At 39.1% G+C, this 21,713-nt stretch overlaps 4 protein-coding genes across 4 annotated transcripts; all 4 read right to left on the bottom strand.

Annotated features, from left to right (window-relative positions):
- Positions 1-263: 263 nt before the first annotated feature.
- LOC110885591 (heat shock cognate 70 kDa protein-like) lies at positions 264-2,666 on the bottom strand. The gene is made up of 3 exons (XM_022133291.2): positions 2,533-2,666; positions 1,884-2,114; positions 264-1,739 (listed from the first exon to the last, which is right to left on the bottom strand). Exons 2-3 carry the CDS (start codon positions 2,104-2,106, stop codon positions 391-393), a joined length of 1,572 nt encoding a protein of 523 aa, XP_021988983.1. The 5' UTR covers positions 2,107-2,114; positions 2,533-2,666; the 3' UTR covers positions 264-390.
- Positions 2,667-4,374: 1,708 nt separating this feature from the next.
- On the bottom strand, positions 4,375-5,118 carry LOC110882400 (secreted RxLR effector protein 161-like). The gene has a single exon (XM_022130432.1). The coding sequence runs from the start codon at positions 5,116-5,118 to the stop codon at positions 4,375-4,377; it is 744 nt and encodes a 247-aa protein (XP_021986124.1).
- A 2,599-nt stretch (positions 5,119-7,717) lies between these two features.
- LOC110882398 lies at positions 7,718-8,323 on the bottom strand. Its single transcript, XM_022130431.1, has one exon. The coding sequence runs from the start codon at positions 8,321-8,323 to the stop codon at positions 7,718-7,720; it is 606 nt and encodes a 201-aa protein (XP_021986123.1).
- A 3,229-nt stretch (positions 8,324-11,552) lies between these two features.
- Positions 11,553-13,346, bottom strand: LOC110885592 (heat shock 70 kDa protein 4-like). The gene is made up of 2 exons (XM_035978977.1): positions 13,127-13,346; positions 11,553-12,858 (listed from the first exon to the last, which is right to left on the bottom strand). The coding sequence occupies exons 1-2, from the start codon at positions 13,344-13,346 to the stop codon at positions 11,705-11,707; spliced, it is 1,374 nt and encodes a 457-aa protein (XP_035834870.1). The 3' UTR covers positions 11,553-11,704.
- Positions 13,347-21,713: the final 8,367 nt, after the last annotated feature.

Genomic DNA, 21,713 nt, shown 5'->3' with positions numbered 1-21,713 from the left:
TATTTTGATGTTATTATTTGATTAGATTTTAAAAGGGTAAATTTTATTACTATTATTGTTAATACTTTATAGCTTTTACAGGTATTTCAGGATTGAAACCAATAGCAACCCAAAAGATCCATCTTGTAAACGAATATTTTCATCCATGTTTATATTGGTGTTGTGACCTTGCTTTTATATCCTAACTTGTAAACGAATATTTTCATCCATGTTTATATTGGTGTTGTGACCTTGCTTTTATATCCTAAAATGCCAGAAAAAAATTAGCAAGATTATTATTTTTTATTTTTTGTTTTTAGAAACACATATACATAAAAATAGGAAATGATTGGACGTCAACACAAATATTAGTTAGAATATACAAAAGTGATCACATTCGTTGGACCAATTTCAGGTCTTAGCAATTGTAATTGATTTTGATTGGCCTGTGGATAATTCCTGTGCAGACACTATAAGGATCCCATTAGCATCTATATTGAACCAAATCTCTAGCTGCGACATCCCATTGGAACCTAGCGTAAGGTCGTCAAGGCGGAACTTTCCAAGTAATATGTTGTCCTTGACTTTGATGTTCTCGCCTTGATACACAAAGATAACTACTGATGTTTTGTTCATCCGCGAATAATATATTTCTTTCTTGCATGTCGGTATGGATGTGTTCCTGGGGATAACTACAGCCATGCTACCATATACTCCATTTTTCTCGGTTGCTATACCTAACGAAAGAGGAGTGACGTCCTGTAACACAATATCCCACACCCCATTATCGTTATCATTACCTCCACTTAACCTTGCAGCCAAGAGTGCAGCACCGGAAGCAATAGCCTCATCGCCGTTCATTCTCTTGCAAAGTGTCTTTCCATCGAAAAACTCCTCCACCAATCGTTGTACTTTGGGAATCCTAGTCGACCCCCCAACAATAACCACCTCGTCCACATCCTTCTTCTTTATCTCCCCATCAAGCAAACATTTTTCCACTAGTTCAATGCATTTCTCAAAATAAGTTGAATTTAGTTCCTCGAATTTGGCTCGACTTATTCTAATGGAAAAGTCATTTCCCTCGTACAAGCAGTCCATATCAATTGAAGCAGATATAGCTGACGACAAATCCCTCTTTGCTTTCTCACAAGCAACTTTCAACCTCCCCATTGCCCTTGGATTTCTTCGTATACCTTCCTTGTGTTTTTTCTCGAATTCTTTTATGCAGTAATTAACCAGTGCCATGTCAAAATCCTCACCGCCTAAATGAGTGTCACCTCCAACTGCTTTGACATCAATCACTCCTTTTTTACTTATTTTCAAAAGAGATACATCAAAGGTTCCGCCACCCAAATCAAACACCAAAACATTTCTGTCATTATGCCATGTTTGGTCAGCCATGTGGTCCAAACCGTAAGCAATTGCAGCTGCCGTAGGCTCGTTTATCAATTGCAGCACATTGAGGCCTGCAAGGGTTCCTGCTTCCTTTGTTGACTCTCTTTGATTGTTATTGAAATAAGCAGGAACAGTTATCACAGCATCGGTTACCTCTCTTCCAATAAATGCTTCAGCAGACTCTTTTATATCCTTGAGAACCATTGCAGATAATTCTTCAGGTGTGTATTTCTTCGTTTCACCCTTCAACTCAACTACAACATTTGGCTTCTCTGCAGGCCCTTCAATAATCTTGAAAGGCCACGACTCCATGTCCCTTTGCACTTGAGGATCATGGAATCTGCACCCGATCAACCGCTTAACATCTGTAATTCAAACAAATTTCAGCCCAATATCAGCTTTCAGGTTTAACCAAGCTTTATACTGGGCCTAGCACTGGTATTGGGGCAGGCCCACTTGTGCAACTCTATACCAAAAGAAAATGTAGAATAAGAAGTAAAAGGACTTGCCAAACACAGTGTTGGTAGGGTTCCTTGCAATCTGGTTTTTTGCACCCTCTCCTACCAATAACTCTGTATCATTGAAAGCTACACAAGACGGGGTGGTATTGTTTCCCTGTTCATTAGGTATGACCTCTACTCGGTTTTTTCTATCAAACCAGACAGCAGCACACGAGTACGTCGTTCCAAGATCAATACCAATCGCGGCTCCTTTGACTTTTTGTTGAGACATTTTTTAAACTGAAAGGAAACAAAAGAATTACTTTCAGAGGGCAGTTTTGAGTTAAGTCAAGTCCAAACAACAAGTGAATATGATAGTGTTATAGTGTTAAATATGTGCGAGATTCTAAAATGATTAACATCTCAATCTCTCATATGTGATCATCTTTCCATACGTTGCGGCTCTGCCTTTTTAGAGGTCTAAAGCCGACTAAACAGATGATTGACATTATCAAATAAGACTAAAAGAAAGCTTTTATTAAATCAGCCATTTTTTTAAATTTACTTGAATTATGGATCTTTATCTAAATCATTGTGTTCTTTGTAGAATAGAAACATATATAGCTATCAAAGTATCAAAATCTGACATAAGGGCGACTTTAATAATCAAACTGATCAACGCAAAAGTATGTAAAGGATTTAGTTTTGTTTTACATACCACGGAAGATTCTGACTTCTGAGCAGCAGTCAAATCAAGTATTAAGAATATTGATGAAGATCAGAACTGAAGTATGGAAAAGGGACGATTAGTATTCTCCAACAAGACTTGAACTGATAACCCGTTGACATTATTGTCTGGACGGCAAAAACTAATCTTAAAAGTTAAAACCGATCAAGCATGGGCCCACTTTAAAGAAAAATATGTCCTTAATTTCAACACCCATTTCTTTTGGCAACAAATTTACTTTCAATTTCAAAACACGCCCTTCTTTCTTTTAGGGTGAAGGGAGTGATTAAACAGGTGAAAGTGACAAACTTTAAAATGGACCAATCAGAGTGTGCCATGTCAGCAAGTGTGAAGAGTTTAAACTTTAGTGAAAATTGTTGGCAGTGGTGTAGACACTTGAAAGTGGCAAACTTTTTTTATTCTTTTTATTCTTTTTTTATCTTTAAACACCCCTTCACCACCACCACCACCGGTTCCACCACCACCACCACCCTCAAAATCAACCCACCTTTATCACCTCCACCACCTCCTGTTCACCACCGCCGTAGCAACACCACCACCGCCACCGGTTCCACCACCTCCTGTTCACCACCACCGGTTCCACCACCTCCTGTTCACCACCACCGGTTCCACCACCTCCTGTTCACCACCGCCGTAGCAACACCACCACCGCCACCGGAAACCACCGCCACCAGTCGCCGTAGCACGGAAAACATGCTCCAATCATTATTGCCCCCCTCTCTCTCTTCTTTGGTCACTCGGCAACCCTTCACCGATTGTTCAAGTTTGCCGAGCGGCAAAGGTGGCCGGCGGCGGTGTTGCCGCGCGGCAAACACCTTTGCCGTTTGGTTTACCGAGCCACTCCCTTCACCCTTAGTAATTTTCATCTTTCACCCCTTTTACCTTTTAGTTCACGCCTATGGTATACGGAACTGATAGTTTGGCCATCGATAAGACAGAAACGCGGATGTTAGAGATAGCAAAATTGAGGATGTTGACTTGTTGAGGTGGATATGTGGGCACATAAGACCATGCGTAGTGGAAGACACCACACCCTTGGGCGTTTTGCGCCATGTGACAGTCCAGTCGGCAATAGGGCATTATGGGGCGTTTTTTCTAAAATTTGTGTAGTGGGGATGTGGAGATTGTGGGGCATTATGTTAAAAAGGGTGTATAAAATTAAATAAAAAAACATAAAAAAAGGGTATTGGACAATCAAAAAGAAGAAAAGCTGTCATTGGCTAAAGAAAAGAGTGGGGCGCGGAAAAAAGGACGCTTCTTGGACTTTTTTGGAAAAAAACATCCAATGGGGTGGTTTGGGGGTGTGGATGGGTGTGGTTTTGGCATAAAACGCTCAATTTTTTCCCCACTAAGGGTGGTCTAAGGTTGGTTCGAATAAGGAATGAAGTTTACCAGGATAGATTGGGGGTGACAGACATTGTGGATGAGCTAAGAGTTAAAATACCTGAGAAGGTTTAGACATGTACAAAGGAGACATATTACGACACATGTAAACACATGGAAACTCGTATTGTCGAGGGGAGGAATAGCGAGGCACTCAAATTGACATTGGATGAGAAGATTAAGTATGATTTGTTAGACTTTTATTGAGGCAATTTATATACATGTTATTGTATCAAACTTTGTATTCAAATTAAGGTTTTCATTGATGAACAAGACCTCGTACAAGAGGATATAAATACAGGGAAGGAGAAACATAATAAAGGAAACAGAATGTGACAGCTAATTATAATAATATCATAATAATTAATTTCCTTTACTCCCCCTCAAGCTGGAGTGTGGAGATCTCGAACACCTAGCTTGCCAAGAAGATCACGTAGAGGCTGAGTTCCCAAAGGCTTTGTAAAAAAGGTCGGCGACCTGTTGTTTGTTGTTCACATGAAGAGGCAAGATCTCATGGGACTCAACGCGTTCTTGGACAAAAAAAAAACAGTCCATTTCCACGTGTTTGGTTCGTTCGTGGAAAACTGGATTGTTTGCAATATGTTTGGCAGCTAGATTATCACAGTGAAGGGGCGTAGCATCCTGTAAGTCAACCGTAAGATCCTTGAGCAGTGTACGGATCCAAAGAACTTCACTAACCGTAGTAGCCATAGCACGATATTCTACTTCCGCCGAGGAACGAGAAACCACTGACTGTTTCTTTGTTTTCCTGGATACCGGAGCACCACCCAAAAGCAGCAAATAACTCGTCCGCGAGCGTCTGGTGAAAGGACAACCCAACCAATTGGCATCACAATAAGCAACAAGCGTGAGACCACCATCCTTCGGTATAAATATACCTTGACCAAGGGTAGACTTTATGTAACGAAGCACGCGGAAAGTTGCATTCATGTGCTCATCTCTGGGATCGGAGATAAATTGGTTTAGCACATTGAACGCATAGGCAATGTCGGGACGTGTGGCTTGAAGATATAACAGTCTCCTGATAAGACGCCTATAAAGAGAGGCGTCGGCCTTGTGACTCTCAAGACATTTATCAAGCTTTAAATTTTGCTCCATGGGAAAACCACTTGGTCGACATCCAAGCTGTCCACAATCGGTTAGGATATCCATGGCATATTTATGTTAGCTGAGAACAATCCCATCTTCGGTGCGAGCAGCCTCGATACCCAAAAAATACCTTAACGGACCAAGGTCCTTAATGCTGAAATTCGTATCCAAATGAGCCTTGGTTCTTTGAATCATGTCTTCGTCATTCCCAGTAATAACGACGTCATCAACATAAATTAAAATGGCCACAAATTTACTTTCATTTTGATAGGTAAAGAGAGAATGGCCAGCATGGGATTGGTTGTAACCAATGTCAAGAAGCGAGACTGTGAACCTTTGATACCAAGTACGCGAGGCATGCTTTAAGCCGTATAGTGACTTTCTTAGACGACAAACTCTAGAATCCTCTAGATTGGAAAAACCTTGCGGTATCTTCATATATACTTCTTCCTTTAAATCGCCATGAAGAAAAGCGTTATTTACGTCCAATTGGTGTAGTAACCATCCTTTCTTGACAGCAACCGCGATGAGAGTTCGAATGGTAACCAGTTTTGCAAAACTGGGGCAAATGTGTCATGGTAATCGACTCCCTCTATTTGAGTAAATCCTCTCGCCACCAGACGGGCCTTATACCTCTCAATCTCGCCATTGGGTTTATATTTTATTTTGTAAACCCACTTCAAATCAATGGCGTGTTTCCCTTCTGGCAATGGTTCTAACGTCCATGTTTTGTTCTCTTCAAGAGCTTTAATTTCTCGTTCCATGGCGTCACGCCAATCTTTATCCTGCATAGCTTCTTTGAAGGATTTTGGCTCATTCGCGGAAGTAATGGCCGCTAGAAAAACCTTGTGAGATTTTGAAAATTTGTTATAAGAAACATAATTTGAAAGAGGATGTACCGTAGAAGAAGTTCGATCGTGCACGGGTTTGGTGTGGTCTATGGATGGTGGCAGTGTCACGTTGTAATCTTGTAATCGGGATGGAGGCACCCTGGTCCTTGTGACCCGTGGAGTTGGAAGATCAACATGAAATTCTTCAATTGCGGTGTTACCCTCGGTTTGTGTCTCTTTAGTCGGTTCAGTGGTCTCAATGGGTTCGGTTTCCTAATTGAAATCGGGCATGGCATCTTCTTCACCATTGTCGTCTTCCATATGTTTGGCATAATCATCTTCATGCCACATGGGGACCTCAAAAAAATCAGAGGTTAGATTCTTGGATTTGAGGTGAGCAAATGGAAAATTATTCTCAACAAACTTGACATCACGTGAGACAATCATTTTTCCTTACTCGAGATCAAAAATTTTGAAACCTTTCGTTCCTTGTGGGTAACCCATAAACACTCCCCGGTCTCTCCCTAAATTCAAATTTGTCGCCTCCATCTCTATGCTGCTGTAATAGGCTAAACATCCCAAAGTCCTCATGTGTTCATATTCGGGTCTTTGTCCAAAAATGATCTCATAAGGTGTTTGCTTGTTAATAACCTCGGACAGAAGGCGATTAATGATGTAAACAACTGTCTCTATGTATTCCCCCCAAAACCGCTTTGGAATGCTTCCGTTAAACATGAGAGCCCGGGCGGTTTCGAGGAGATGTCGATGTTTTCGTTCAACCACTCCGTTTTGTTGGGGTGTGTGAGGACAAGTAGTCTCTAACAAAATACCCTCACGCATATAAAATTCTTTCATGCGGTTGGAAGTGAACTCACCTCCATTGTCACTTCTTATTTGTTTGATGGTTTTTGAAAACTGGGTTTTAACCATTTGGTGAAAGTTTATCAAACAATCACTAGCTTCGCTCTTGTGTCTGATAAAAAAACCCAAAGAGCCCTACTAAAATCATCCATGATAGTTAAGAAAAAGCTAGCATGGATTGTGGATGGCTTACGATATTTACCCCAAATATCACAATGAATCAACTCAAAACATTCGGTGGTTTTAATAAAACTCTTAGGAAAAGGAGACCGTGTATGTTTCTCTTTAGCACACGATTCACAAACATTATTCTTAAAATTGAAAGAAAAATCGCTTAGAAAAGGAATATGCGATAACTTGGAGTCGGATGCATGACCTAGCCTTGAATGCCAAACTTCTGCATCACCTTTCGTTGCCATAGCCTTCCTTTCTTGAGCCACCATCCCCATCCGATATAGACCTTGAACGCATTTACCCGTGCCAATCAACTTCTTCGAGTGTAAGTCCAGCCATGTTTGCTTTACGAATAGGTTCACCTTCTGTGTGCTGCCCGTTGCCACCAAGATGTTTCATGAGAGTTTGGTATTGCGCCTCTGTCAGGCCGGCTAGACTGGATTCGGTCTCAACTTGTGCAACCTTCGGCTTCCCTTTGTCAGTCTTAACTTTACCGGGCCACCATTCGGGATAGCCGATCAATTTGAAACAACCTTCCCGTTTATGTCCATCTCTCCCGCAATGAGAACAATGGTCGACTTCATCAGAAACCTGCTTAGACTCCTTTGAAGCCGCTTGTTTGCTTCGTTGAAAACTGGAAGAACCTTCCCGTCGTCCTTGAGTTCTAAACGCAGCCGGCTCCACCTCTGTCTTTCTCATCATGGTGATCTGTTTCTGTTGTTCCTCTTCAGAAGCTAGACGGTAGGCTTCTCCAAGTGTGGGAGTGGGCTTGATGGAAAGAACATGGGTTCTTATTGTTAAAAGTTCCCTATCGAGACCCTCAAGAACTCGTACAACCGTTCTTTGTCCTTGAATTCAGTGAGTCTCTTCCCAATGCTGCAAGTGCAGTTTCCACAGGTGCATCGCGGGATGGGAAAAACAGATTGTATCTCATCCCATATCCCACGGAGTTTAGTATAATACGCCGAAACGGATGAACCATCTTGGTGGGTTATTGAGAGAGATTGTTTTAACTCGTAGGCTCGAGGCGCACTCTCCTTCCCGAACCTTTCCTTCAAGTCATTCCATATTTCAGAGGAGGCGTTAGCATACTTCACGCTCCCCCTGATGTCTTTATCCATCGCTGTTGTGAGCCATCCAATGATCATGGCGTCAAACCGCATCCACTGCATGTAGTTGTCTGCCGCTTCTTCCGGTTTAGGGATCTTACAGTTCACGAATCCCCTCTTGTTCTTTGCAAACAGAAAGTTTTCCATCTCCTTTGCCCAGTCGCTATAGTTTCCGTTGGTTAAGAATTCATTGACGTGCATCTGTTTGGGTAAATCAGAGGGGGATAAGTAATAGGGTGAGTTAACGTCAATGGCTTCATTCTTGCCACTGCCGCTGGGTTTTTCTCCGGCCATCTTAGATTACGAGCGGTGGTTCTTGAGAAACTGCTTTGATATCATATCAAATTTAGTATTCAAATTAGGGTTTTCATTGATGAACAACACCTCGTACAAGAGGATATAAATACAGAGAAGGAAAACATAATAAAGAAAACAGAATAAGACAGCTAATTATAATTATATCATAATAATTTCCTTTATATTGCATATTATATAACTCTTAATGGCACTGATTGCTTATAAAAATATGCTACTTTATATCATTTTTATATTGTGTAGGTTTAAAGGGATAACGAGCTAAAACAAGCGGAACTGATGAACTTTGGTGATCAATGCAACGAAAAGAGAACTAAATTAGATAGAAAGATGGGACATTACAATTCATTGAACGAAGATTGCATGGGCTGAATTTAAAAATGACAATGTTACATCGAGCGTATAGAACTTTATCGAATTGCTTTTCATTGTAAAATTATTTGATACTCAATACAAACTCTACATTGATCTATTTTTCGTCTGTGTTTGAAATAATCTTGATCTGTTATTCTGCCCAAATCAGATATCAGTTTTTGAAATCATTAATCGCCAATCTCAACACTCGGGGCCAACACTTACATTTTTGGCCATCAAAGGCTGTAAAACCCGGGTACAAGAGGAAACAAAACAAAACAAAACAAATATGCATGCTATGTAGGGGCGCAACTTTCAAGGGGCCGGGTTGGGGGGGGGGGTGCCCGACCTCCCGAACTTTTCGCTCAGTAGTGTTATGTATGTACGTTTCGCATAGAATTTTTTTAGGTATATACGTTTTCGACCCCCCCCCCCCCCCCCCCATTTTATAAAAAAAAAATTACTTATATAGAATTTTTAAGTCCGGTAACTTCTGACCCCCGGTACAAATTTTCAAGCTTCGCCACTGATACTATGCTATTACATCGCTTATGTTAAATTCACACCATCTCTCCCAGTTGAGATCCTTGAACTTCGATCTTTCTTTAAGCCATAAAAAGAAATTCGCTTTGATTTCCTCTACCGTCCAATTGATTGAAATGTCTGTGCCATTAAATTCTTTCTCATTTCTTGTTACCATACTCACCACATGATTACCTTCTTCCATTGTTTGGACCCATTAAGATGATTTGCCATTTTTAGAGCCTCTACACATGTACTAAAATTAAAGTTGGCTGGAAGTTTTAACCAAACTAAAATATTTCACCATATCCCCTTTGAGATTAGACATTGAACTATATTATATGGCCAGCATTTTCTGCTTCTATACCGCATCTTTAGCATACCATCCCTCTTATTATTACTCCCCTCTTATTTGGCTCTGTCTTGCACGCAATCTTCCTCATCCCTGTGCGTCGGCTAAATAATTAACTTTTTGAGGTGCCCAGTGATTCCAGTAAACCCATTGTTCTTCATTCGTAGTCTGATCTCGAACGTCCGCTACAACGTAGCCCTCATTCAGTTCAGCTTTCCATTTCCACACATCTACCCCACTGTCTACCTTACTATCTTCCAGCTCTTTTAGTTCGAACGTCCGCTACAACGTAGCCCTCATTCAGTTCAGCTTTCCATTTCCACACATCTACCCCACTGTCTACTTTACTATCTTCCAGCTCTTTTAGTAAATCTGCGAAGGTTGCCCATTCTAAAGTACTACTAGGCCCACGAGTCCACTCCCATTCCCATCGAGTCTCGTTTCCCGTTCGTAAAATGCACTCGCTTACCAAATTTCTTTATTTTTTTTTTGCGATCATATACAGTTCTGGATATACATTCTTTAATGGGCCATCTCCAAACCAATTATCTATCCAAAATCTAACATTATTACCTTCTCCCACCTTTGCTACCAAGTTACTTTTCAACAGCATGTTTAGTTTTTGAAATTTCTCATCTATCGAGATTATGTCCTTCCAAACGCCACACACTTTATTTTTTGACGGCATGAATTAGATTGCTCTGGTACTTTCATGAATAGCTTTTATAACTTTGACCCAAAGTGATATGGATTATCTTTGAACTTCCACCACCACTTTGCCACCAAAGCTAAATTTGCGCTTCAAATGTCCCCTATACCACTCCCACCATACTTTTTCGGTATTACCATCTTGTCCCACGCCACCCACCTTATTTTGCATTTCCCGTTATTTTCCCCCCAAATACAATCCCTCCTTATCGACTCCAATATTTGTTCAATCTTTTTAGGAGCTACAAACAAAGAGAGATAATAATTTGGTAATGCCCCTAGTACAACTTTTCGCCAATACTTCGCCAATACCACGTCACCCACGGGCAATGGGAAGGGCGCCCCGATGCAGTCAGCGTTAATAATACACACACCCCTCGTAAACTCAAAAGTAAATGATATTGTCTTTATCCTTGATCATAGGTCTATGAAGGATGTGTGATAATGGTGTTTGTGTTGGCTTTTCCAAATTCTTTATAACTTTTTGAAAAAAGTCAATAAGTCAAAATGGAGTGACTTATTGCCTTTTCCCCTCATATACACTCCTAATCCCAAACACCATTTAACTTTTCAAAAAGTCAATAAGTTATAAGTTGGGTAAAATAAGCAATCCCAAATCTGATGCTCAACACCACCCGAAGTTTCCTCCAAAACCAGAAGGACTAAACATGTGACTCAATTGGACACAATCAACACTTACACATTGTGTTGTGATTTCACTCCTCATATGAACTGTATGCTCTGAAGACTATATCCTCGGATAGGTAAAAGTGACACACTTTAACAATCAATCGATAGTCATCCAAGAATATCTGAACTCTATATGCAAAAAAATATTTGGGTACGTGCTTTCACTAGTTACGTACGCACCTAAGACCCCATAATATCTTCTGCCTTTTTTTTTTTTTTTGCAAAATATAGTAAACAACACATTATTACATCTTTGAGTGAAATTCAACAGCAATAGTGTATATGTAAATATGTATAATGTTTGGTAAACAACGAGAAGAAACATTATTTTTTGTTCAAACATGTCGATGAAAATCTAGATTTAAGAATGCATCCAGAAACACAAGTTAGTTGGTTAATCTTGAAGGCAATAAAATCGACAAGCCAAAATAATAATAGTTAAAACGTACAAAATAAATTCTTCAGTTTAACACATGATCAATGTAGCATTTAAAAAGCGAAACCACCTCCAATAAGTGGAACCTTTAATTTTCAAAATCCCAATTTCATGTCTTGGAAATTGTAATTGATTTTCTTTGGCCTGTAGATAATTCCTTTGCGGAGACTACAAGGATCCCATTAGCATCTATATTGAACCAAACCTCTAACCGCGATGTACCATTGGAACCTAGCGTAAGGCCACAAAGCCCGAACCTGCCAAGTAATATGTTATCCTCAACTCTGTTGCTCTCACCTTAATACACCGAGATACCTACTGTTCTTTTGTTGATCCGTGAATAATATATTCCTTTCTTGCATGTGGGTATGGATGTGTTTCTGGGAATAACTACAGACATGAGATCTTTTACTTCATCAGTATCTATTGCGATTCCCAGTGAGAGAGGAGTGACATCCAGTAATACAATATCTCGCTCAGTATTATCATCGTTTCCACTTAACCTTGAAGCCAAGATTGCAGCACCGAATGCAACAGCCTCATCACCATTCATGTTCTTGCAAAGTGTCTTCCCATTGAAAAACTCCTCCACCAATCGTTGTACTTTCGGGATCCTAGTGGACCCCCCAACAACAACCACCTCATCCACATTATTCTTCTTTATCTCCCCATCAAACAAACATTTTTCCACCAGTTCAATGCATTTCTCAAAGTAACTTGAATTCAGTTCCTCAAATTTCGCTCGACTGATTTTAATGAAAAAGTCAATCCCCTCATACAAGCAGTCGATTTCAATTGAAGTAAAAGTAGCTGACGACAAAACCCTCTTTGCTTTCTCACAAGCAACTTTCAACCTCCCCATTGCTCTAGGATTTCTTCTTAAATCCTCCCTGTGTTTTTTCTTAAATTCTTGCACGCAATAATTAACCAGTGTCGTATCAAAATCTTCACCGCCTAAATGAGTGTCACCCCCAACCGCTTTCACATCAATCACTCCTGTTTTACTGATTTTTAATAGAGATACATCAAAGGTTCCACCACCCAAATCAAACACCAGAACATATTTATCACCATGCCATCTTTGGTCAGCCATATGGTCTAAACTGTAAGCAATTGCAGCTGCAGTAGGCTCGTTTATCAACTGCATCACATTCAGGCCTGCAAGGGTTCCTGCTTCCTTTGTTGCCTCTCTTTGATTGTTATTAAAATAAGCAGGAACAGTTATCACCGCGTCTGTTACCTCTCTTCCAATAAATGCTTCAGCACACTCTTTCATATTCTTGAGGACCATGGCGGATATTTCTTCAGGTGCATATTTCTTCTCTTCGCCCTTCAGCTCAACCACAACAGTTGGCTTCTCTGCAGGACCTTCAACAATCTTGAATGGCCACGACTCCATGTCCTTCTGCACTTGTGGATCATGGTATCTGCACCCCATCAAACGTTTAACATCTGTAATTAAAACAAGCATGATTAGCAACAACAAACACTTCCAAACAGTTGCAGAATGCACAGGCACACAAAATCTAGTCCTAAATAGCCCAAACAAAAACCGTCCCTTAATAAAAAGTTGCTATATAATGTAAATGCACCGGGCTTGGCCTTTGAGAGGTTCTCGGGCCTAACCAAAGCTTTCTAACGGGCCTAAGACTGGTATTGGGGCCAGTACCGTCTGGCCCTCTATTATAAAAGAGAGTTTTTATATACTAAAGAGACTTGCCAAACACAGTGTTGTTTGGATTCCTTGTAATCTGGTTTTTTGCTGCGTCGCCTACCAATGACTCCGTATCATTAAAGGCTACACAAGACGGGGTTATATTGTTTCCCTGCTCATTAAGTATAACTTCCACTCGGTTTTTACTGCCAAACCAGACAGCAGCACACGAGTACGTCGTTCCAAGATCAATACCAATTGCGGCTCCCTTAACTTTTTGTGACATCTTTTAACCTGAAATAAACAAAATAAATGAGACAAAACCAAACATCAAACGAATATGATGTGATGGATGGATTTATATTCGAAAATTGTTTAAACATTAAAACTTTAGCATACATATAACATATCCAACCTTTGCGTTCCAAGGTAATACATATGAATTGAAGATAGAGTTACCATTGACAAGTATATGATCATAACTAATAAAACCAATATTTTCATTTAATATCATCCTTGATGAACTTAAGCATGTAAATAACAGTTTAAACTCACACTTGATGAACGTAGCGTTATACCCTACTTCAGTTGTAGACTAAACCATAAGAAAAATAATAATAAAAAGTTGCTTTTTGAACTCCAAAACAGCAGCGAGTATAATCAATGGATATTTCTTTACCTGCTGGAAACCCTAAAGAAAACGAAACTTGACCGATCTTGATAGGTTTCTCACACGGATTAAACCATGTTTTTTTAATTTATACTGGTAACTCAACCAATATCAACCGATGATAAACTCTAAAATGTGTTCTAACTACATAACACGCCCTTCTATTTTTTAAGATTTTCATCTTAAAAAACCCGTTTGACATATAAACAGTACATATTTTTAAGAAAATTTTGACGTATAAGCAATTTTTTAAGATTTTCATATTTCACCCTTTTGACATACTAGTAATTTTACCCGCGTGTTGCAGCGGTTACGCGACATAAATTCATTTGGTATCAGTTCATTCGTTACAGTCTCGTCACACGCTATAGTAAGCAAAATAGAATAACCAAAAAACAAAGTTGTAATATGACAAACGCGTTACATTCACGTGTTCGATTCGTTGCAATGGTTAGATAATGCAATTTATAACAAAAGTTTTTAGATAAGAACCAAATCGCTAAAAAAACTTCAGTTATCATGTTTGAAATGTCTTCTTCAAAAACACAATTGCTTTAAGGGCATGCTTTATATTAAGATATAGGCATCCGTATGATCTGCAGAATCAATCGGTTGACCACAAAACCTCTAAACAACAAACACAGGACTAAAGTGATAACGAATTCGCATAGTCAAATTGGTACCTGCAATTAAGCAAAAATAGGTTGTTTTATTATCACATGTTAACTTTGAAGTTGGGCTGGTTAACCTACAAAAACTGAAACACTTTTTTATAGTTTGAAAGCTCTTTATAATGAGTTTGAATATAATTGCAGAAGTAATATCATTTCAATAACAATCCAACTTCTGAGATGGGATTGAACACCCCTAATCCTATTGAAGTTCTTTATATATGTTATCAAAGTTTTAAGGTATTTTTATTCCTCTAGGAACAAAAAGCCCATAGCTTAACCTGGTATGGGATTATAAATGTAAAAAGATGATGTTATTAGTTCTCCAATTCGTTGATCTTCTAAACAAGTGATGATGATTCATGTTTAGATTATATCATTAAAAATTCACACTAAAGTACTAATTTAGTTTTAAATAGATTCAAGATTCAAGTAAACACTTGACCAGATGTGGAAGGTAATCTGGTACGGGGCTTTATATTTCACTCTCAACAAAATCACTCAATTTCTTGGTATAGGGATTTTAAAATTCCCCAGGTCCCGTTTCGAAATTCATAACCCCTTACCTAAACATACAAATTTAGAAAAAAAAAAATATGTCAAACAGGTCAAAATTCAAATCGACTTCCAGCTGGCTGTCCATAGTAAAATATAAACCCCCTACCAGAAACAACCCAAGACGAACCCTCATATCACATAAATAAAAAGTCTCCTCCATTGCACTGGTACAGAGCTCCAGGAAGGCACTCACAAAAATTGGAACTAAATCTGTAAAAAAAAACTTCATTATCATATTTGAATTTTGAAAAGTGTTGTGATTAACAATAGCACCAAGGAATTCACGAGCCCAACCCAAACACTGGAGCAGCCCAATCAAAGGAAGAGCAACCGTGTGCCCAAACCCAACAGAAAATGGGATGACTTTGTGTGCAATTCCACATCAGCATGAGCTAATAGAATCGAGGGGAATCTTTCGGTTATATTAGAGCAGGTAGAGTGTGTGTGAGGTATGAGAAAATTGTTAGTCAATCATGTGATTTCTTTTCCCATCTCAAATTCTGTAACAACTTCTTCTCTCATCCACTCTCACTAGTTTAATACCCGTCCGTTGGATGGCTTACGCTAACAATGTAACAAACAAAGAGAATGTATATTGAGTGTGTTCAGGAACACTTCTCCTTTTCTCCTTTACCATATCCTTTTTTGAAAAGGTTGCAACCATCTAAATTTTCCTTTTCTTCTTTTCAAACCACTAAAACTCATTCTCAAAACACATTATCCAAACACTACAAAGGGATAGGGCCTGTAAGATCCGCTGTGTGTAGATCAGCCCCTTTATCCATCGAAAAGAGTATATATTCTAAGTTTAGAACATCGGAATGTGAAGAAAAGACTTCCACATCATCAGACAAAAGGGTGGGTGGTGGACTTGTATATGCACCATTTTAAGTTAGCATAGATTGGTATACCTTCAACAAACCCATTTATAAAAAGATTGATAAACAAAAGCCAAATCATCAGGATTTGAATTAGCTAGTTACATGTGGACACGAAATACAAGAAAAATGTACAGTCCTTGAAGAACAACAAAGCGTGGAAGCCAGTCATCAATTTCTAAATCATTAGGAGGTGGTGGTTCTCCAGGTAGTGCGATCCATCTCTATCTAGCGGATTAGACAACTTTCTAAAGTAAAAAAACATAGTAAGATATGTACAATCAACAACATATGATCTTGTAATAGATGCTTTCAACAAAGATCAGAAAAGAGAGTGCATAGGGATTATAATATTAAACATTAAAACTAAACTACCTAGTGCTAACATATACTTATATATGATGTTTCCAATTGAGCTAATGTGCTGAATATATTATACTTAGAGAAAAGATCCTTTAAACTTCAAGTACCTGGTTAGCCATCAATACCTCTGCATTGAAGGAAACAAAATAATTAAAGAAGAGAACAAAATCAAGATTTAAGGATAAAAAATAAAGTGGAGTACAAATATCAGTAATAGAATGTTCTAAAATAGGGGTGTGAATTTCTGACACGACCCGAATCAAACACAAAATTGCCGGGTTTGGGTTTAGTCTAAACGGGTTCGGGTCAATTTCAGGTTGAACCCGCCAACCCGTTTAGCTAAACGGGTCAGGTTCGGATCAACCCGGTCGGGTTGACGGGTTGACACGTTTAACCCATTTCTATAATATTATATTTTTTACAATATCTTTTATGTTATAAACTAAATTTGGTGTGTATTGTATGCTATACTTATAACTTAAAAATAGAAATTGACATAAGATTTTATGATTTTAATGTAATTTTATTATCTAATTTGTGTTTTTTTAGTAGATGTAAATTTTAATATATTAATTTTTTGAAAAATAAAAATAAAAAATAAAAAAAAATCGGGTTGAACGGGTCGGGTTCGGGTCAGCCTGCGAATATTCGGGTCAGGGTCGGGTTCATATGTATGAAACGATTTTCGGGTTCGGGTTCCTCTAAAATTTTCGGGTTCGGGTTGGGTTGAACCCGTCAACCCGTGAACACGACCCGTTTAGCACCCCTATTCTAAAATAAAGACCCACATACCATTCTTGTACCATACACTCTATAAAGATAAGCATATATCACGGTTAACCACAGGCCAGAAGTCTGCGACAATATTAAAAGGAACAAAAGTTATTACAAAATAACAATGTTCATGCAGAAAGCCCCCAATCTACTCTGTAAAATCAGTAGGTCCTTGTCTTCTATGCAACTATATATTGCCTCTCAAGAATGTGTGTGGCAATTATCTATCCACCACAAGGCAACTTCGATTGCTTGTGTTTGCTTAACAGCCTTAAAATCATCAAAGAGAACATTAGTAGTAGAGATATTTGGGAGTGGGGTATTTGTAACAACTTTTCCGCTTGATTTAGCATATGGTTAGAAAATTTATAAAGAAAAGCAATCCTAGGGTTAACATGCTGTACTTTATTAAGGTAATCGGAGCAATCTCGAACAATATTCCTTGTTATATGTGTCAGCTTCATCCGCACCTGCTGGTTTCAGTTGATCCGACAACCAAAATTAAAAAAAATTTAAACAGATTTTTGGTTAAAAAAAATCAAAATTCGATGATACCTTCAATCAAATACGAAACCAATCCGAGAAAAACTAAAAGAAAGAGCATAATAGCTATGATACTTTCAAATATGAACAAAAGCCGACCTGTGATCGGGAGGCTCAACGACGAGGATTGCAGGGATTTCTTTTATTCTTCAAGAATAATTCAATTGAAAATAGAAATTTGTATGTGGCTTGTACATTATATAACAATACTACCACTACCCAAGTTTGTAGGAGGATTAAGTTGAATTGTGGAGATCATGGGTAGGAAAAGGTGGAAGTAACCACCAGCTAAGAAAACCTTAAATAACCGCCCTGAACCGCCATAAGAGCGGTTATTTTTGGGAGTTTAAACGGCTGAGATTTTATCTCAGCATGATCCAACAGTGGATATTGACTTGGATGGTGGTTAGACTTAATGGGTTCCATATATATATATAATTGCTCTTGAATATCCTATTGTTAATTAGTAATTCCTGGTTGTTTATCACTCATTTCACTGGTGCTTTCATTGGCCATCAGCAATCATGGCTAATGGTACACGTTTGAAGGTTCTTGATGATGGATTCAAGGTTTTGCAACAATCTCACGCTCAATTACAAGCTTCACAGACAGAATTGCAGATTTCCCAGTCTGAATTACGTGCTGATATCTCAGGTCTTGCAGAATCTTTTGAAGATAAAAAAAAAACGATGAACAAGGCCCTGGTTCAGTTGGGGTTACTCACCAAATCATCAAAATTCAAAGGTTCTAGCTCGTCCGATGGGGATCCTTCTGATGGGTTCTCGGTGCTCGGTCGCCACAAACTGGCACCGATTTATTTGGCTCGTTTCTCCGGCAAACATCCAGAATGCTGGGTTGCTCAGGCTAATCGGTATTTTCAATTTTGTTCTATTCCTGATCATGAACGATTGATGATTGCTTCGTTTTATTTGGATGATGAAGCGGCGGATTGGTTCGACTGGTTACAACACCAATCCGTCGTTACCGGTTGGACTGGGTTTACTAACGCCTCGATTCAACGTTTTAAGGCGAAGGAACTAGAACAACCGGAAGGTTTATTGGCCAAACTCCAGCAAACCACCACTGTTGCGGAGTATCGTCACCGATTTGAGGAACTCTCCAATCGTACAATGGTTTTACCCCTTGATGTGTGTAAAATGCAACATATAAATCACATCAATTAAGGCATAAAACTAACCCTTTTTAAGTACTAATGTTGGAAAAAGAGTGTTTTTGTCTTCCTTTTGTATTTTCAGGATGAAATGAGCTCAAAATCACAAAAGAAGCAAAAAGACAACTAATTCTACCATAATTACAAGAAAAGGAACAAAAGTAGACTGCCCGGACCCTCAACGGCACCTCCCAAGGCAAAGGAGAAGAAACAGAGTCTGAACACGCCCCGTGTCCAGCGAACACGGGGGCGTGCCCAGGAAGCAGCAGAAAAGACAAACCAATAGAAGCTTCCATTGCCCACCACGGGGCCGTGGTGAAAGTACAGCAGGCGCATTAATTGTAATTCGCAATTACAATTAATGAAGAGAGAGAGTGTCAGACGGGCACGGGGCCGTGTCCAGTGGACACGGGGCCGTGTCCAGCCTTCTGTTCAGCCTATAAATAGAGGAGCTTGGCTTCATTCTCTCTCATCCCTTGGCACACCACCTCTCTCACACCTCATCCACCACCCACCACCACCATAACACCATCATCCACCACCATCATCCATTGTCCATCGTAGAGTGTGTGAGTCGTCTCGGGATCCAAGATTGATCGTAAGAGTTCTTGACAATCAAGGCCATGTTTGCCTAAGTCTCTTACATCACTTGGTGAAGACAAGTGTTTAGTATAATACTTTTTATTTTTAATCTTTTGCACTTTTTATTTGGTTTTGTATTAATGACTTTAATAACTAGTTACTTATGTTGAAGGTGATCTTTCCTTATCGTTTGTCCGTGGTGTCTTGGCATTATTTTACTGTCTATATAAAATAAAAGATTTTCACCATTCATATCTCCACGGTCTATATGGAGGTATGTTGGCTACCTGGTCGGGGGTTAAGGAAACGGTTTGGTAAGGGTCTTGCCCTTGTTCAGCGTTTAGAGGTCCTGCTTGGGACCTGGGTCAAATTTAGTAGGATCTCCTTCAATGCCCATAGGTATTGGATGGCGGGGATCCAAACTCTTTGACCCCCTCATAAGTTAACTACTATTAATACTATAACCCGGCTATTTAGGACTGTATCCCTGCTGACTCAGACTACTTAGCCGAGGGTAACGTCACCGCCAAAAGCGGGGCCTACCACAATTTGCATTAATAACTTAATTCATTATCTTTCAATAATCCGACCCTTTAGGATTGTATCCTTGCTGACTCAAACTACTGGGTTGAGGGTAACGTCGCCTTCAAAAGAGGGGCCTACTACAATAACTAAGATAATCTCTTAAACAAGTGCAAAAGTGCGAAAATAATCAAAGGTTATACTAATACACGTGTCGGATCCAAGTGATTCATCTTGTCTATCTGTTTTTATTTTATTTTTATTTTTCAGCATTTAGTTAGTTTTTATTTTTCTTAGTTTAAAACATTTTTCTAACTTTTTGATTTGGTTAGACGTTGAGGGTAAACCGGTATTAAAAGCTCTTGTGTCCTTGGACGACCTCGGTATCTTACCAACACTATACTACGTCCACGATGGGTGCACTTGCCCATATGTGTGTTTAGTGTTAGTGAAAATCGTGTTTTATAAATTTAAAACTTGGCTAAAAGTGTAAAAAGGGCTTAAATATATATCAAAAATTATAACACACTTCACGCACATCAAGTTTTTGGCGCCGTTGCCGGGGACACAAGGATTTTAAGAAAGCTTAAAATCGACGGCCTAATCAGTTTTTCAAAACCTTTTTAAAACGCGCGCATTTTTTCTGCATTTTAGTTTAGTTTTGCATTTACAGTAGCCTGAACACGGGGCCGTGCTCACTGAACACGCCCCCGTGCTGCATATTTTTAGTTAAATACCCAGATACAGAGTCTAACCACGGGGCCGTGCTCACTGAACACGCCCCCGTGCTCAACGTGACCAGTAACTTTAATTAAAACGCCCAGATACAGACCTTGAACACGGGGCCGTGTTCACTCAACACGGGGCCGTGTCCAGCTTCTGTTTCCGTCTTATTTTTGTTTTCTGGTCCCGAGACTCAGTTGTGGTCTGTTGAGTGATTCTTATGGATCAATACTCAAGAGGTTACAACTACACCTATGATGAGGATGATTATAGGGGTAATTATTGCACTATTTGTCGTAACGCACGCTCGGTTCAATATAATAACTCTTATCAACCATCCAATTCATACAACCTTTATGAGGAGCCCAGGTACGAGCCATCAACTTCATACACATCCTATGAAGACCAAAGGTATGAACCTACTCCTTCGTACTCATATTTTGATGAACCAAGGTATGAGCCTTCATACTCATACTTTGAAGATTCAAGATATGAGCCACCACCTTCATACTCTTATTATGAGGAACCATGGCGTGAACAACCCACCTCATATGAGTACTATGAAGAACAAAGTTTCGACCCTTATCCATCATATACTTATAATGAAGAACAATGGTGTGAACCATCTACTTCATATGAGAATTATGAGGAACCAAGGATCGAACAACCGGATTCAAGCTTTGAGGATCCAAATTCTTTTTCTCTCACCGAAGTAACTAATAGGATATTGGAAAAACTTAAAACTATCGAACGTTATATAAAAGAATCTCGCGCAAGGGAAGAGGAATCCCGCGCAAAAGAAGAGCTAAAAAATGATAATAACGTAGAGATAGTTGAAAGTATAAAAATGGAAGAACAAGAAAGTGAAAAACCGACACATGAGTTAAACAACGAAAAAGGTGAGTCCAATAATGTCAAAAATCAAGAAGAGTCTAATTTTGAGGAAATTACTCTCTTGTCACCTACTTTCGAAAATCATTGTTTAATAACCCCTCATGCCAAGTTTTTAAAAGAGTTAAACACTAGTGCTAAAATCAAAGACTTAGTAAGTGTTAAGTTAACTAATGATCAAACCTCGCTAATAAAAGAAGATCCTTTTGAAATTAACATTACACCGGTTCCATGTTTCTTTCAAAATTCATTTATTAGTAATATCACCATTGATAAAGATCTTTGCGTTAACATAATGCCTAACTAC

This window comes from Helianthus annuus, chromosome 10, assembly GCF_002127325.2.
Source record: "Helianthus annuus cultivar XRQ/B chromosome 10, HanXRQr2.0-SUNRISE, whole genome shotgun sequence".
In the NCBI taxonomy this organism is placed as follows: Eukaryota; Viridiplantae; Streptophyta; class Magnoliopsida; order Asterales; family Asteraceae; genus Helianthus; species Helianthus annuus.
The sequence above is the reverse complement of the archived record's forward strand: the minus strand, read 5'-3'. Positions and strand labels throughout refer to the sequence as shown.